Source organism: Bombus flavifrons, chromosome 7, assembly GCF_040668555.2.
Source record: "Bombus flavifrons isolate JBK064 chromosome 7, iyBomFlav1_principal, whole genome shotgun sequence".
Lineage (NCBI taxonomy): Eukaryota > Metazoa > Arthropoda > Insecta > Hymenoptera > Apidae > Bombus > Bombus flavifrons.
This window is the reverse complement of record NC_138448.1, coordinates 7,480,003-7,498,648: the sequence shown is the minus strand read 5'-3', so window position 1 is coordinate 7,498,648 and position 18,646 is coordinate 7,480,003. Positions and strand designations below refer to the sequence as shown.

Below are 18,646 nucleotides of genomic sequence, written 5' to 3'. Positions count from 1 at the left end.
GATCGTGGCTGGATCTCGAAGAGCCTTCATGATTCGTGACGCTAGAATGTAAGGATCGCGTGCAGAGGCGTTCGCGATCGAGTGGGAACGAGGCAATGAAGGGAGAGAAGAAATCGGTGGCCGAGGTAAAAACACGGCAAAAGAACGAAGAGGCGCAGACCCGTGGTGAACGCAGAAACAACCGTTTCGTACACGACTGACAGAGGCTTCTAGAGGTTCGAAAACGGATCGTAAATCGTAAAAAAGTATTGTATTATCGTTATAATATTGGCATGATGTCGTTATGGCACGTTTCAAGTTTAAATGTTCGGTCGACGCGTATTACAAGCTTTTTATCTTACGTTCTCGCTATACAGGCATTAATTGTGGTCGCTTCAGTCAAGATTTTTATCGAGAAGAAAAACGTGGAAATAGAGAAGAACATATACATGTATAAAAAAAAAGAAGAAACAAAATGAGGTACAGTGAAGAAAGGAAAAGAAAGAAAGGAAAAATGTTCCTTTTAACGTTGCTTTTCGTTTTACGCATACGTACACACACATACACTTTCATTCTCTCTCTCTCTCGCGCGCACTTTTTCTTATTTTCCGTTTAAAACATACGCTCGCGAGACTTCGACATAACGCATCTCTTTTTTTTTCTTCTTCGTCTACGTCTTCTTTTTCTGCTTCGTCTTCTTTCTCTTCTTCTTCTTCTTCTTCGTCTTCTTCATCGTTACAGTCCTCCATTGCACATTCCCATTAGACGTAACAAATGCACCTTTAAACAAACGTATCTATATCTTATGTACATAAGAGCTGCACCGCTAATGAAAACGCACGAGAGAAAAAAAGGGGAAAAAGAAACAAATGTTCGATAGTTTTCCGGGAGTGCAATTTCTCTCTTATTCGGCGCGTGCTTCATTTCTTCGTTTCATCCTTTTCGTTTTTATTTCGTCACATCTGATTTTCTTCTTACATTTTTATCTAAACTCTTTTTATAAGACATATGAAAGAGATTACACCGAGGATTCGATATTTGCAGGCTACATGGTATACGATAAAGAGAACAATGGAAATATCTTTGAATAGCTTCCGGAGATTAATAATTTCGCAGAATTGTTGATTAATTTATTGAAACTGAATCAAGGTTGTTCAAATTAAAATAACATTTAAAATGTTGACTGTAAAGTTGAACGAACAGAAAAGGGATCTTTAATTCATGATCATTGTAAATAAAACCAAATCACAACCAGCTGTATCGAAAAGATAAAAATAAAAAAAAGAGAGACCTATGAAAACGCAAACGTAACATTGTGCAACGGTCAGCCTCTTTCTCTTGCACACGAATAACGATGATCGTCGGTGAATCTCGATTACAATACGGAAAAGTACAGAAACAAAATGACCATATATAAAACGAGAAATACAAACATGTCGTCGCGATGTGTGCAGAGACGTATATAAAATTCACGAATCGGTTCACGCCATTATTTCACAGTAACAAGGATTCAAAGAGAAACGCAAAAGCCCGATTAAAAGAAAGGAAAAAAAGGAATAATACAGAAAAAATATTTAAAAACATGAAAAAAGAAAAACGGTCGCTCGATCGGCTAAAATATTTTTCTTTCTCTTTTAATCGTTCCGCTATACAACAACAATGGACATCGCCGCTTAATTACACATAAAAACAACACGTCATTAAAATAATGAGGCAAAAGAAAGCACAGCGGAAACTCATCGTTCCAACCACCCGGATGAACAAATATTAAATATACCATAATCACAATCATTAAATAATATCGATGAATTTTCGTAATTTCCATTGTCCATGTATTTAGAAAATTTCTAAACAAACTTTTATTTAATAGAACGCTTCCTCTTCTATGCAAGAATAGATCATCGGAGAAAGATCTTCGATCTCTGTCCATTTGAAAATTAAAAAGTGGGACACAAGAAAAGAAATAAACGAATAAAAAAAGAAAGAAATAAAATTATAATTTGCTTTTTACAGAAAATTTTCTTCATTCCAATGAGGTACGTCGCAAAGAATCAAGTTTGATTAATTCCGTAATTTCCTATGGAGGCGACGCGACTCCTGGCGCGGAAGATCATAAGACAAAAGTCAAGAAAAGAAAGATAAAATAAAAAGAAAAAACGAATATAAGCGAAGAGTAAGAGGAACGGATTGGTCAAGGGAAGAAGCGAACGCGCGAAGAAACGATCTTCGCTCGATCAGGACGACGCTTGATAAATAATGCAACGCGTCTGCGTATATGTTTGTCCCCTTCTGGCTCGATCGTGAACGATCAAAGAGGAACGAAGACGAGCACAAGGCTACCCTCGGACACGTTTTAATGGAAGCTCTGGTTCACGCGTTCGACGCCAGAACAGTCTCATAGTTATTGTCTTGGTCGATTAACAGCTCTAAAGCACGCGCTGGCTTGTGCTCGGGTTTGTTCGCTCTTAATCTTTCATTTCTTTATATACTTTTATCTTTCCGTACAATTTAGTTCCTTGAATTTAATATTATTCTAACAGGAACATAAATATAGAAGATTGATATTGTTATCGAAAGTTGAAACAGATCGTTCACGAAGGAGAATCTTCGTTTAATTGTCAAATTGAGTTAAGATTCCTGAGAATTTTTAACGTTCTCTAAATAATTGATTATCATTATTATGCAATGGAGATCGACCGAGAAAAGTAAATTAGAGAATCATACGTAGACGAATTCAATTTTCCACCTACCAATCCACAAAAGACTATAAAAAGGGATGGTTGGACCGGAAAAGAATGAAGTAAAGTATTCATAGATTTATATATAAAAAAAAAAGAAAAAAAGGGGGAACTTAAAAGATGAACGATTTCCCGGTTAAAAATAAGGAAAGAAAAGAGATCTTACACGCTAATCAATCGCACAGTGTGTGTGTGTATAGACTTTTAAAAAAATAACAAATTACATACAGAAGAATAGGTATTTTGATACCGTGAGGTTGAATAAAATCAATGATGAGAAAACTGTCCCGCTCTCTTGACTCATCATCATCATCTATTCCTCTTGTTCTCTTCTCTTACTGTTCTTCGTCATCCTTTCATCGTTCTTTCATTCTACCTTGCATACACGATACATACATATCTTCAAACTTCCCTTTCGTTCTTTCTTGCTCGCTCGTTTAACCTTTAGTTATACGTCTGCGGTATAATTATTTTATAGAATATAGTACCTGGCACAGGAACATGACCTCTCAGTCATTGGCATCACAACGTAACAAGGACTACAAGCTGTGTCACGCGCACTTTTATCGTCACCCTGTATTCTCCTTTCACGCATATCTCACTCCTTTTTTTCTCTCACACCCGTTCATACATACCAATCCTCTGATCCATTCTGCCTCTCACTCTTTGAAACACGCTAGCAATCTTTCTCTCTCTCTCTCTCTCTCTCTCTCTCTCTCTCTCTCGAGTGGGTGACTACAGCCAGACACTTGGTCCTGAGTATTTCTGCATCGTATTTTCCTCAAAATTCTCAATCGTTTGTTCGCATTGTCCGTCAGTTCGTTTACACCATCATCGTTACACATATAAACGTCTCACATTGCCCAGTTTCTATGGAACTGGCTGAAGCCCCGGGCGAACGAACATCTCGAGGCTGAACGCTATTCTCCAGAAAAAGCTCCAGCTTCCTCCCTGTCGCCGATCAAACCATCCTTCCTCCATCATCGAAGACGATCCTCCTCCAACCTGACACTCCTTCGCTTCGACTTGCAACCTCCTATCCGATCAGGCCAAGTACAAAGCGCATCTTCTCTAAACACCTCCAACATCCTTCGTAACCTGGATTCTTGTTTGCCGAGGATCCCAACGAAGAAAACCATCAGAGGTGATCTCGATAAGAGGCAGCACCCCGCCGCTTTCTCTGTGCTCGTGCTCGCCCAGATCGCGACAGTAATAATCGTCCACATCGTCCAGCACCTCGTTTGTTCAACACGTACACGGACCCTGTTGTCGAGGACACACGCAATGACGGTGCCAGCAACAGACTTGTCACGTGGTTCCGGCCGGGGCTACGTAACACTGATCGCCGGGTTGGACGTGCCCGACGGCGCCGACACCACTTCACTCTTTATACACTGTCCGGTCAGTTGGTTCACGCTAAGGGGATTGTTGATATCGTGGGGATTGGTACCGACCGGGTTACGGTGCGGCGGCGGCGGTTGCGCCGGCTGATTGTGCGGCTGGCTGCTATGGTTGGACAGAGGCGGTGGCGGCACCGGGGGCGTCAAGGGGCAGGGACACGGGCTGGCCAGGCTCGAGGGCGACGGTAACACCAGTGACGGGCTAGCCAGACTAGACAACGCAGACAAACCCCCGGGACTGCTCAGAGACTCGTCATCTTCGGGAGTGCCTGCCTCCCCCACGCTGCCAAGGTTGTCCTCTGAATGATCGTCCTCGCCTTCGCCATCCGCTTCGCCGTCGCCGTCTCCTCCCTCCCCCATGTATCTGATACATTTCTTCTTACGTCTGCGAACAAGCAGTCGGAGATTAGTTTTACGTGTTCTGCAAGCTTTTCTGGGGTGGGTGGTGGTGTGGTTATACGTAAAATAAAGGTAGCTTCGAAGGTTGCTCGATTTTTGCGTTTGGTTAGTTGTTGGTTTTTAAATTTCTCCGTTTTGTCTGTTTAGATGAATGGGTTTCTTTCTTTGTTGTCGCAGCGACGTTCGAAGCTTACCATGGAAGGTTACATCCAATATTATTATACCAACTAAAAGAACATGCGTCACTCGTGGTCGTAGCAGGACTAACCGCGCAGGCATCTCGATTACTGGCGTTCGATGAGATATCTCTTTATCTCTTCCTTTCGCTTGGATTTTTATAGAAGTTTAAATTTTGCGATTCGGCTCTTAACGCCTTGGAAAGCTTCCAATCTTTAACGCGTTCGTTGCCGAGTCTTCGATGATGTGTCACGAAAATGCGTCACAAATTTCTCAAGCTACAGAAAAATGAATATGCTCGGCAAAGAGCGTATTCGAAATTAAAAACGTTGCTTTGTAGACAACTGACTAGCTAGTTATTCCACAAATAATACTATTTTAAACAACACGTTGACCGAGATCTCTGCGCGGCCAGCATTGGTAATTGATTGTTCGACACGGAATCACTCGCTGCAAATGCCATGCTCAAAAAGTTCAGACACGTAACAAGCAAATAACTGTGGTGTAATAAATGTATACGTGAAAAACGAAAGTCTCAACAAAAAAAATTCAATTGCCAAATGGGCATAAGGGTAGGGCAAGGTGGGGTTGTCGGGAAGGGGGATGAGAACGCAGTTTTAATCCGCAGGCGAGAACTACGTGTCCCGAGCAGCGTTGTAACGCTGTTTTCTATGGCGTCGTCTAGAAATCGATCACGGAATCAAGCTTGCAAAAGAAAAAAAAAAAAGATAGCTCACGGGATGATCTACTCTCTTTCTCTTGTATCTTTTCTACACTTTTCCCGAAGAAGAATTCGCGAAAGTGCCCGCGTGAATCGATGTGATCAATGTTACGTGGAACTTGGAACTTTCATCAACGAAATGGCACGCTCTCTTCCTCTCTTTCTCGATCGATCATAGCAAAATCTTTTTCCTTTGGCTTTCTTTTTTCTTTATTCCGTTTCATATCGAAGAAAATCAACGGAAATGAAAATGGAAACGAACAGAAAGAAAAAAGAGAGACGATAACCGGTTCTAAGTATTATTTCGATCGCGAGAAATCTTTTCTTTCTTTTTTTCCACACATTGATTTTTATATTATTTGAATTATTAATCGCGATTTATAAGTACGAAACGAAAAGGACATATTATGTATCTTTATCTATTTTGCTACTGCAAAGTTCCCGAAAAGTGAGCCCGACCGACCTCGTGTGCTAACTGCATCGCAGTCGAGACATTTATCGCTCTGCCATTGGCTCTCATTATTCATCTCTTAGCCAGTTAATTCTTTTTTTCTTTCGTGTGTTCATTATGTGAACGATAATCACGGTTGTTGGGGCAGGACGTCAACTGTACGCAGGCACGACTGGATTCAAAAAGCGTTAGAGATCGAACCTCTCTACATTTCGATCGTTATTGACCCGTACTATCATCCAGCTGCTTAATTAAATAAATAATTTAATTTTCTGGATAAGGAATTTCAAGTAAAATTTGTTATCTCGATCGTTCACTAAAGAATGAGCCTTCCGCTTATACGACTTTAACTATTCTGTCTCTATGTTTCTTGTATCTTCGCTTCGTGCTGGCTTCAGCCTATGTATTGTTTCAAAGACCATTTGAAAGAAAGTTGAAGCACGTGGCAAGTGGTCTTGAGCGGCCAATTAATTTTGAGCGAACAATAGGAAGAATATAGCGTGTTCTAAAAAAGAAGATCCAAAACTTTAAAACTTTTCATGCTATGTATATGAATTAAAGTTTTTAAAATATTTAGTTTTTTATTGTCACATTTAATATTTTTATTATGTCAGCTATGTAATAAATTTTCAGATGAACAAAGCAGAAAAATATAATTTTAATGAAGTTCGATACATCGATACATTAATTCTAACTTCAGCGAAAGGATAGGAGCGGAAATGAAAACTCTAAAATTTTCTTGATAATTCTACCGTTAAATGGACACAGATCACAATTTTTTAATTTTATTCGCTTTTCTAATTTGCTTAAATTCTTCTTAATTCCAAATATTCTTACGGCATAGATGCGTCAATACACCGAATTTATTTCTGAATTGAATAAAAATGTTGTTTTTCTAATTCAAAAAGATAACAGCTGGATGTAGAAGCACGTACCGAGAGTAAAACACGTTCGAACTCCAATCCAAGTTTCTACGAAGTGAAAGAGATCGCGCCGTAAATTCGAGATCATAGTACGAGCTTCCTCGAGACTTGGTCTGATCACCGAGCGTCCCATTCTACTGAAGGGGACAGACGGTGGCCGCCTCGAGTCGGATAACGACGCGGCTGTGACACGATTATTTAAAATGCAACAATTATAAAATCTTACGACATTACATAAAAGAAACAGCAGATGAAAACTAAAATAAAACAGAGAGAACAAAAAACGTCAAAGGTAAAGAAACAAATATTACAAAAAATCGAGAAAACAGGAGATAAAAATTGGAATAAGACGAAACCATGTGTATAATACGTACTAGTAAACGAAAATGACCAAAAAAAAAAAAAATAAATTAAAAAACGAAGAAGATCCAACACATCCGTTACCAACACATTAATTGACGTAATAATTACCGTACACGAACTGTCATGCCATTAAAATCAGATTTATAATAAATATAAGTAATATATATATACATATACATATATTATATGTATGTATATTGTATACTTCTCTATAGCCAAACGTTCCGAACCGAACAACATAACAATTCAACGAAAAGTATGTTTGTTGTAAACAGAGAATAATAATAATATATATCTTGGTTACACGTAGTGGACGTACGTAACAACGTATATATTTATATATATAAACACAGACGGTATATATATATAATATATACATATAGATGTATTATATGTATTACAGACCAGCCATGCTAAGGGCAACACTGAGTAAAGTCCAACTAAACGAGGGTAAATCAAATGTAACAATAATAAGCTGCAAAGAGCCACAACAATGAGAAACAATGCGAGCATTAGAGCTTAGCTGCGCCGCTCACTATGCCAGCCAGCCAGCTCGTGTTCAACACTTGTCACCCTTTCCTTTCTCTCTACCCAATAAATCCAAAAATTATTATATATTCAAATTACTAGTGTACACAAAAAAGATGAATTACCCGAGTACAAATTGGGAGATAAAAAAATAAAAAGAAATACGTCAAAAATAGTAGTACATTCAATAACGACAGTACACTCTGTAAAAAATATCTGTAAACTACGATACTATAGTTTTTATTCTCTATTCTACTTTTTTTATTTCTTTTTCTTTTTCCTTTTTTAATTTTGTGTTTCCACATTTTTGGATTATTTCACACAATATTTTCGGGCAACGAGGAGAGTTGGCTGAGCATAGCGAGGGCCAGCTACGCCCATAGGTTTAAGTCGGGACTGACCACTGTTTAAGAAGAAGTGTTGCAGTAGAAGGGAGGCGATAGGCTTGACTAGAGATTAACATAAGTGGGTTCTTGCTGAGGCGAGGAGGCATTGGAGGCAGTGTTGGTGTTTGGAGGGGCAGACGCTGCCCCTACTGTCCCTCCACCGCCTCCAGCCCCGACCCCTGCCCCCGCGCTACTTCCCACACCGTGATGGATTATGCTCGCGTGGATGCCCATCCCCGCTCCATGCTCCACTGGGCTGCCAAAACCAACCACCAGCCATTAAAGGGGCGCTCGTCGCATCGACGTTATCACTTTAATCCCACCTTAATCCCACACCGTATCGTCGTCACCCACACGCATCGGCCCGAGTCCGTCGACACGCGAGAAACCTGTCTGCGCGAGCGGACTCGCGGCTTACTCGCTCTTTTTTCTTTTTCTTTTTCTGTTCTTTTCTCTTTTTTTTCTTTTTTGCCGTTCTTGTAACCCTGTCTTTCCTCGCGATTTACACGCTTTTCCGTTTTACACGCTTGTACGATTAATTATTAAACTATTGGACCGCGAATAACATAATGGATGATCGGACGATTGTTTCCTGTTCGAGGTACCAGAATTTTTGTAACTTTTTGATTTACTTTGGTTTTTGTTCATTGGCGAATTTTGCAAATTTAAAGCGATAAATTACTGATAAATTCGTATAAAGTTGGATTACTTTGGCGCCTCGAGGGATAATCATCCGTAAAGAATGGAATATTCGTCTGACGCGAAACGAGGCGAACGTGTCAGCGATTCTGGTCTATCTGATCAGAAAATATGTCTCCCAAGTTGGTCCATGCTTATGAAGCTTCCACTAGGCCGCCACTGTGTCGAAGATGCTCTCGACGATGTACTCTATAGGTATGTGTGTTAAAAGTATTCTGTGGTTTGATAGCTACAGTGGAGACGAACAATACCATGATCGAATGGAATGTCCGAGAGCCAAGTGCTGTTTGACAAAACTACAATTTTTATTTCATTTCTATACGGCTGTTATAATATGAAGATGATACAGGAAAAACATGACAAGCCTAATTTGCTTGATTCTATATTTTTTTACCAAGTTTTATACAAAACCAACGATATAATTGATGTTATAGCCAGACTGGATTTTTTTGCATTTATAGGAAATTTGGAGGTGGAAAAATGCGTAGAAAGCACATGGTATACAGAATCGTATAAAATATCTAAACTATAGTATCCGTTACGATATCTGGTAGAGAAAATCTTTCTGTTTCTTTAATTATACTCGTAAAGATATGAATTTACAGTCTAGTTATAACTATCCATGTGTTTAAAATATACGCAAGAATTACAAATTAAAAATTACATTTACACAAAAAGTTATTTTTACAAAACTAGAAAAATATCTGACGTATCATGTTTTCCCTTTTGATGTTAATATAATTTTTGATTGAACACGATTTGATCAGCATAAGGAAAAATTGCAACTGCAATCGTAAAAAACAGTGGTTGGGATTCGTCATCGCCCCTTTAATGAGGTCCATGAGATTCACAAACCCAGCCGGCAGTTGGGGCGTTTGGGCGCACTGTGCGATTACGTACAGTGAGAACGGAAGTTATAGTGGCGCTAAAACGGGTGGCTCGTGATGCCGCAATAAACTACAGTGTGGTATCTAGTAGAGATATTTACAAGCAAAGTACAAGTGGACGACGTCGATTTTCGAATCGATCCAGCAGCGTGCGAGAAAAAAATTTCTTTCTTTTTCTCTTTTTCTTTTTTCATCTTTATACGCCTTTTCAATCTCTTCGATTCTTCTCTATATTCTATCATCATTATAAATTTCTCTTTCTTTTTGGAAGACACATTTTCTGACGGTCGCTTTTAGTTCGTTCTCTTTTTCTCTTTGCATTCTTTCCTTTTATCTCACCGAGAAAATGACGGACAAGCTAGATTTTCATCGCGAGGACTCGAATACTTATTTTTCATCTGATTCGTACCTCAAGTGATCAGAGTCGCATCACTTTCGTTTTCTTTTTTGAAATTTTATATTCGCGGCGAAACTTGGACTTTTTTTATTCAGATTATTTTCATCTTCTCTTTTTTCAAGTTCCACGATAACATGTGGATGACGGAACGGAGTAGAAGACGATAACAGTAAGAAGTGGTGATAATCGAGAGATACTAGTTTTCGTGCCCGGGTTGCAAGTCTCGAACGGCGAACGTGATGGCCCGCGATTTGTCAACTTGTATTTTACATCTTTTCCCGGCTACTCCGTGCTACCTGCACGAGTATCTTCTATTTTCGAACCTCAACGTCTCATCTAATTTCTCCAATTATTAATTTATACGAATTAATTTGATGCCTTTTAAAATAAATCTCAATTTACAGAATATACAAGCAAAAGGTAATTGCAAATTTCATATAAAATGTCATTGGAATTGGAATTTTCATAGAACTTCATATACCAAACATCTTCGGATTAAAAATATTTCAATTTAAAATACTCGCTTGAAATAGATATTATAAATTCAAAGGTACTGAATTCATTTACATATCTAACACAAAGATTATCTCCTCGTTCTTAAATAAGGTTCATTTTACGCTGTTGTAGAAATGTCATACAACGGTATCACGAATATTTTAATAATTTTCGAAAACGACTTGAAAGAAGATGTATCGAAAATTTCTAAAAACATTTCACGCAAGATACTCGTGCACGGTAGCCAAGTATTTCGTATCGTTCACCATCATTCACCACATAGAAAGAAAAGTAACTTCCTCTAGTGTTCACACTACTATGAAACCGAGATGTGAGACTTCTAGTTCCTTCTCAACACTTCTCAAGATCGAATACGTATGTACACACGACCGGAACAGCGTGCGCAGCTTGTCGACATGACGTTATATAAATTCTCCTCTCAAGAAGCAACGAGTTCAAAACCCTCTACACGATGCACACGTACCTGCACGGCTTGCACCACTGGCTTTGCTGGTCTAATCCGTACCTGGCGCGACACTTCTTCATGTTGTTACCTAGAAAATGCGAAACGTGCACCGATTAGCTGACTGTACAGCATCTTCGGCTGTGAACAAGGGCTGGGGTGGCGTTTATTCCTTATTTTTCTTTTCTTTCTTGTTTTCTTTTCTTTTCTATGTCACGTATAACATACATATATATATATATATACATATAAATATGTGTATATATATATATATAAAGAGAGAGAGAGAGAGAGAGAGAGAGAGAGAGAGAGAGAGAGAGAGAGAGAGAGAGAGATGGATCATCTAATTTCCCTCGTTTTATCGAACGGATGACGGTAATTGACAGAACGATCGTCTACAATCGTTTTGCGAATTAATTGTAAGACAATTTTCAAGAGCAAAAAGTTTGCTTGATTGGAAAAAATTGAAAAATTAGCAACGGTCATTCTCGTAATTCTACGAATATTGTACGTAATATTCTCTTTGCAAAGTGCGAAATGGCTCGTTACCGATGCAACGATGTAAACTTGTTGAGAATACGGAACGAATTCAACGTTTGTCAACTAGTCATGCGTGCAACAGAACGATCGCGACCAATTGAGCTTTACTCGTTGGAAGTTTCGTGACTTTCTACAGAATCGAGAGAAAGTCGAGGTTACTTAGAATCGGAAGGTGATTTGAAATTGCGAGTTCAAGCTCAAATGGTCCAGAAATTTGACAATATACCAGTGAGGCAGGACCTTCCCGGAAGACATTAATATTTTTTGATATTATTGTTGATTTATGCATACTGCGATTCATAAGTCACCAGACACTTGATAGGCTGATTAATAAATTACTAGAATGAGAGGTGAATTCTGAATGGACTGAGAATCACAGTGATTAGTTCGTTACCATTTTTCGTAACACAGTATTTTGTATTTATGGCTATAAAATGTTGAACGCACTCTTTGAAATTCTGAAGACGTGTCTCGGTATTGGATATTCTAATGAAATATTTTAATTCTTTGCTGATTATGAAATTAAGCGGACGGTGTTTTTGAAATAAAATTCTTCAGATTCTGTCTTGCGTCATTATGATTCTCAATCTATCAATTATTAGTCGTTTACAATAAAAGATCTACTATGTTTCTAAGATCTTAAGAATAAACAAATCTCCGGTGACTCATATGCGTTAATTCTCGATCTACACGAGAAATCTTGAATTACTTCAACCTCGAACATTGTAGTCTTCGAAGAAGGACTCTGCGAATCGATAAAAAAAATTGAAAAAAAAAATAAAAAAGAGATATTTTGTCAAGCTGAGTAAAAATAGCATGCAGCGTAAAAACGTTAAAAACGGCGTAAAAAACACGATCAAAGATCATATCTACTCAATTAATGTCGTGATCTGTATTAAAACGCAAGCTCTAGACAATAAATATTAAAGATGAATGTAAAAAACGAAGTTTAAGAAAAAAATTAGAAAATATATGAAAAAAAAGATAAAGAAAAAACGTTCGAGCGCTTGAACGTCGTGAACGAAACAACTCGTATGTAAGGGTCGAGAATAATTGAGTGATTGCTTAGAGGTGACCATAGAAAGAATCAAAACGAAGAAAAAAAAGGCGGGCAGTGGGTCAACGAAGTACAATCTTAATACAAAAAAAAAAAAAAGAAAAAAGAGATTAAAATTAGAGAAAAAATTAACAGGGGTCGACAGGCAATGTTGAAACGATCAAAGGTGATGGCGAGCGAAAAAAATGAAGAAGGGGTAAAGGTGTGAATCGAAACTAGCGTATCAGAGATGAAAAAGTAACGGAGAGGAGAAGGAAGAAGAAGGAGAAGAAGAAAAAGAAGAAGAAAAAGAAGATATAAGGAAAAGACAAGAGCGCAAGAAAAAGGGTAAAGGCGGAAGAAAAGGAAGGAGAAAGAAGTGGAAGAAAAATAAAAAAAAAGAAAGAAGAAAGATAGGTGAACACAGAGAGACTGAGTGAAAATTAAAAACGCTTAGGATTGTCTGATTGCGGAGTATAGGTCCCTGTAAAAATGCAAGATGGCCAGCGTCCCCAAAGTTGTATACGTAATTAATAATTAATAAATGCTGTGTCATGTGCGTGTACGTGTGTACTGAATGCGCTCGTGTCCCATTTACTTTTTCGTTCCCGTTATATACTTGACAGAGCAATATATATAATGGAAATCTGTCGAACACCATGTTGGCACGCACGTGCGCATGCGTACGTGCACGCCCGCTCGCGCGAGTGTTGATCATTCATTACTATATATTCTTTTTTTTTTTCTATTTTTCTCGAACATATATATATTTTCTCTTATTATTCTCTTTCTTTTTGCATCTTTTTTTCTAATTCTCTTCCATCTATTTTTGTATGTATATATGATTTTTTTTCTCTATATGTTTCGTTCGTTATTTAAGACAAAAAGGAACTAAAAAATATATTACGAAAGACCATATACAATAATAGATATAAGTTACATATACATATATATGTATATATGAAGGTATATATGCGTGTGCATGTATATAATATAGTAATAATTATAATTAATATATAATCGTATATATATATACATATATGTAGAATATGTATTATATATAATATATATATATATATCGACCCAAAACCCCAAGACGGGGGGAAAACATGCAACATAATGTAGTGTAGCAATAAGAATGTATATAATAATTATATAATAGTATAATGTAATAATGAGGGGGTGGGGGGCTGTTGAAAAAGGGGAGGGGAAATATATTTCAATAAATTTCTGTAGCTGTGTTGGTAGTATGTAGTAAGTAGTAAGTAATAGTAGTAATAGTAGTAAGTAGTAGTAGTTGTTGTTGCTGTTCGTGGGGCGGGGGGAGCTTGTAAGAATGTGTGGAGTGAGGCATGTGGGTACCTCCAGGATCACTGTTTGTGTCTTGTTTGCGCTTCCTCTTCTTAGTTCGGTTGGTATTTGCGCGGGAAGACCAGTCAGGGTACAGCTGCATGTGCAACTGTCTCTCCCGTCGCGCCAACTCATAATACTTGGCCTGTTCCTCTCGCCCTAGCGCGTGCCACTACCGAGAGAGAACCAAACACTATTTGTAATTGTGCATGAACCGTGGGCTAAACAATTATTTTTAATCAAGAAGAAAAAAAAAGAGATTCACTAATGCTACTACCGCCACCCTAATTTGCATCTTTCGTTTGTATTTTTTTTCCTTTTTTGTTTAAACTGTTCGCTTATATGTCTTTTGCATCTTTTCTTTTAGTTAAATAATAAAAAATCTCGTTTATCTCGTTCGTATGCGCTTTGTATATAGTATATTACGTATGCTCGTTCGACGCATCGTCGCCATTATTTTGCTCGAGCATAGATTCAGTAACACTGGGGTCCCTACTTTCCGTTTAAAGTGCTAGAAGAACAGCCTAGATTCTCCCCTCCCCCTCGCTTGTATCGCTACTCATCGTATCGTTACTTTTAGCGTGAAGAACTTTGACGATACAGGGTGTCTGATAGAGAGAATCGCCGATACGGCGAATACGGTGGATTTGTTCGCGAGTATACGCGGGTCCAGCGAAACTGAGGATTCTTGGCTGGTCTATACACTGAAAAAGTACCACTATATATATAATCACACGTTACACTACACGAACATAACTACTCAAAGCAATAAACACACGAAACAATTCTTATCTTAAAAAGAAATTGTAATTTCCTTTCCGCTTTCAAAGCGAACCCATTTCTTTAGAACTAGACATTTCAAGCTCACTTCTTTCCCTTTTTCCAGTGTATTCATATCCTCCACTCAACGTCCTTCAGAGGAGTCGATAGAAAGGATATTACGATCACAAAACGTGTTCACTTACCGTTCACGATCGTAGAAAAAAAAATTTCAAATCGTTCGAAAGAATAGTAGAGAGATAAATAGTTGAAAGGACGTCGAGGATCAGCATAGAGGTCTCGCTGGACCAAAAATTCACTCTTATCGCAACACGTCTCGATGGGCCAATAAGGACAACACTGCGGTCCCGTTCGAAATGATCGTGAAGAGAAAATCGATTGGGAATCGGATTCCTCCCCGGGGCTCTACCAGACATCCCATACCTAAGGCTCCTCGCATCATCATCGTACGTCATCGCTCTCGTTCGAATTAATCACAGTCGATCTATGTTCGTTCGTTCAACGTACATTTCTTCCATCTATATTTTTTTCCATTTTTTTTCTCACATTCTTTTTTTCTTTTGTCTCTCCGTGAACGGATACCGCTTTAGGGAGTTTGGCCAGATACACAAAAAAAAAGAATCTGCGTTAATGATCGGTCGCATGCCGCGAGACTCCGTTCTTTCCCTGTTTGCTGCGCCGCCGCGCATACAATTGATTCGGCCGCATATGAATCCGCCAAGAAAAATTCCGCCCCCCAACAGACAATCCAATGTGAACCCAATAATATGCAATATATAATCGAGTCGAAAAAAAAGAACGGATAACACGTGTACGTAGGCGCGTGCACGCGGATTCCGGCGCGCGGATTCACGCGAACGCGTGCACGCGTATACGTGGCGCCGTGTGTTTGTTCGACAGGGCTCCGCTCGGTATTCCATTTGAACACAATGAGAAAAACAAAAAAGTCCGCACGAGTCGAAGAGTGAAAAATGTTAAGACGGAATATAAAAAATAAAAATGAATGAACGAAAAATCGGAGAATTGAAAAAAAAGTAAAAAAAAAAAATATATATGTATATAACAAAGAGAACAAACAAGAGGAACATAAACGAAACAAATACAAAAAAAAATGGACACTTAAAGAACAAGAACGATAGACCGGAAAAAATTCGAAAAATAATGTAGAATATATGTTCGTTAGAATAAAAAAATATTAAAAAAAAAAAAGAAGATAATAACCAGAATGAAACTTTGCACAAGAGACTTTGATCGTTTCAATGTCAACCAGTAATAGATAATCTATATGAATTATTATTATTATTATATCATTATCATTATTATTATTATTATTATTATATTATGATTATTATTATTATTATAATGAATTATTAAGGGCCTGCTGTTCTAGCACTGGAAAGTGGTACCTCCGGTGGGATCTGCGGACCGTTCTTTCTTCCTCTTCTTCTTCTTGCTGCCGTATCCGTAGTTATCCCTGGCACTCCAGCCGGGGTATCGTTGCTGATGGAGATGGCGCTCCTGCCTGGCCGCCTCATAATACCGCGCCTGCTCCTCCCGGCTTAGCGAGTGCCACTGCGTGTCATACCCCCAAAATTCAGATTCACAGATTCACAGTCTCACAGTATCTATCCGTGCACCGTGTGTCCCTTTTATTTTTTTTTCATTATTCACGTCCCTTTTTTTCCACGTGTATATTTTTTACGATAAGTTTTTTTTAAAGGAAATTTATTATCGTATTACTGTATTTTTCTTTTGTTATTATTACTCTTTAGCGACTCGTTTTTACCCTCACAGAGTGGATACACACACCAAGAGAGAAGTGTACATATTTACTTTTTTCTTTATTCGTTATGGTGCCGACCCAATTTCTGTTTGGAACCCATCCCCTAAGAAACTACCCCCTCTTTACATCGACGAGACACTTCCTTAGATCCCACCTACGATGCTCTTTTTCTCTATTCTATATTCTAATCTAGCTATCTAGTCGTACTGAGATTACTAGCAGATACGGTTAGTGCTTTGATACTTTTTTTTTTATCAATCTCGCGGATCCAACGAAAGAGTTAACAAAACGCATGCAACTTTTTATTTTCTTTCCTTTTTTTTGTTTGTGCTTTTCGATCGTCCTTCGAGACACCTTCTATGGTTTCGGGTGCTCTGTGGATTCTGATCGTCTCGTGCTCCATCAAGTCAAGATTTTACTTTCAGATCAATATTACCGATTTCGTTGCTCCAATTTACACGTAAACTTCAATCCTCTCTCGATAATACTCGATAATATGGCACTTAGTTTCTACTGAATTCTCACAAAAGCTTTGTGACATTTGTTCTCTATTAAATCCTTTTAATCTATAATCCATGGATAACAATCGTTTGGAAGAAATATGGAAGAAAATCTTGACTTTGATGCATTTCTGCTTTACATCAGGGCTCGTTCGAATACATTTCTGAATGTTTTCCATTGCTACTAACGATAGTGTTTCAGCAACTAACTATTCTGAAAGTTTTCTTACATGTAGATCGTTTTTTCATAGTCTTAAAATGAAAAAAAGAAGAAGGAAACTTGTTTGCAAAATATTTCATCATAATTAACAGCAATTTAAATAGAACTTACACAAAATGTGACGTAACTCGTGGTATAATCAAGTTTCTATAATGTAAAATAAATCAAAATGATCAAATAGCTTTTTGTCACGCTGTCAATTGGAAGTACGTACTCATGGATGATACTTTGAGTAACTTGAGTAATTAATGATACTCTTTTGTGTCAAATATTTCCTCTGACAGATTAAATATTTTTACACTCTCGAAATTTATTACACACGGCAATATAATCCACAAATTAATCCACAAATAATGCATCGTTTGAAATCTTTATACGAAAGAGTCAATTATCAGTTTCGACTGATTGCGTTTTAATATTTAAAAAGCTAAATAGGCAGAATATCGCAAAGTGATCTATCAATAAATTACTGCTAATAGTATTCCAATTACAATTATCGCATTATTATTACTATATTTAATAGCATTACTAACTGTATCATTTATCGCTTATCGCTTTCCACTGCCAGTTTCCTACAAGACAGAGCTTTGCACTTCGAAAAGCTATTTTTCCATTTCAACTTATTTTACCCTCGTGTCACGAATCATGGTCCATCCTATACAGGAACAACCCTGATTCTAACTAGAACTGAAAGAAAAGGAATATCAAACAGACATAAATTTCATAAAAATTTCTTAGTGAACTCAAAAATCGTACAAACCCTGATGCAACAGTTTCTTCAATACTATACAAACACTTATCAACGAAAGTATAGTTCCATACTACTCACTCGTCTTCCCAATATTTGGTTGATCGCGGCGCTCTCTTTTAAGGTACACTCCGCCACGACCTTCGCCCTCATCTCCTTCATGTACAGCATGAACGCGTTCAAAGGCTTTTTTATATGGGGTTTCTTTTTATCTGTCAAACATCATCGACGGGTATGAGAGGTGGCCTCTACAGTGTGAAAATCAACGGTAAACTGATCACAGAAGCCCAGATCCGTTAAACGAGCCCTTACCTTGATTATTCTGTTGCCCTGTGTCCTGTGCTTTCGCGTTATCCGCCGGTAACGACGTGGAATTCTTCTGTTCTACCGTAGACCTATCAACAGAATACCAGAAAAATTACATTACTATCGATATGTATCGACACGATTCTCGAAGAAACTAAATTTCTTATCCTGTTTTTCATTTAACGCTTCGACAGCGAGATTTGGAAAGTGATTGCTCATACCGAAGATTTCTTATATCGTTGATACATTAGATACACGCAATTTTAACTTTTTACGGGAAATAGCCATCAATATGTCACGTTTATAGTACTATAGATATACAAATCTATTAAAATTCATAAATTAAAATTTCAAATTCGTAAATTTATTCAAATTTA

At 37.9% G+C, this 18,646-nt stretch overlaps 1 protein-coding gene across 7 annotated transcripts in view; it reads right to left on the bottom strand.

Annotated features, from left to right (window-relative positions):
- Positions 1 to 656: 656 nt before the first annotated feature.
- LOC138181950 (protein pangolin, isoforms A/H/I/S) overlaps positions 657 to 18,646 on the bottom strand; it is a 281,070-nt gene continuing 263,080 nt past the window's right edge. For 2 of the 7 annotated variants that reach the window (XM_069117355.1, XM_069117350.1), the window contains 5 exons: positions 18,276 to 18,358; positions 18,045 to 18,175; positions 16,119 to 16,284; positions 11,028 to 11,097; positions 657 to 4,502 (listed from right to left, as the gene is read on the bottom strand). In XM_069117355.1, coding sequence (XP_068973456.1) covers positions 4,046 to 4,502; positions 11,028 to 11,097; positions 16,119 to 16,284; positions 18,045 to 18,175; positions 18,276 to 18,358 — 907 coding nt within the window. In that variant the 3' untranslated portion in view covers positions 657 to 4,045. Of the gene's footprint in view, positions 4,503 to 8,080; positions 8,322 to 11,027; positions 11,098 to 13,944; positions 14,105 to 16,118; positions 16,285 to 18,044; positions 18,176 to 18,275; positions 18,359 to 18,646 lie in introns of those variants that run through there. The other 5 variants (XM_069117354.1, XM_069117352.1, XM_069117351.1 and 2 more) reach the window with 5 other exon arrangements.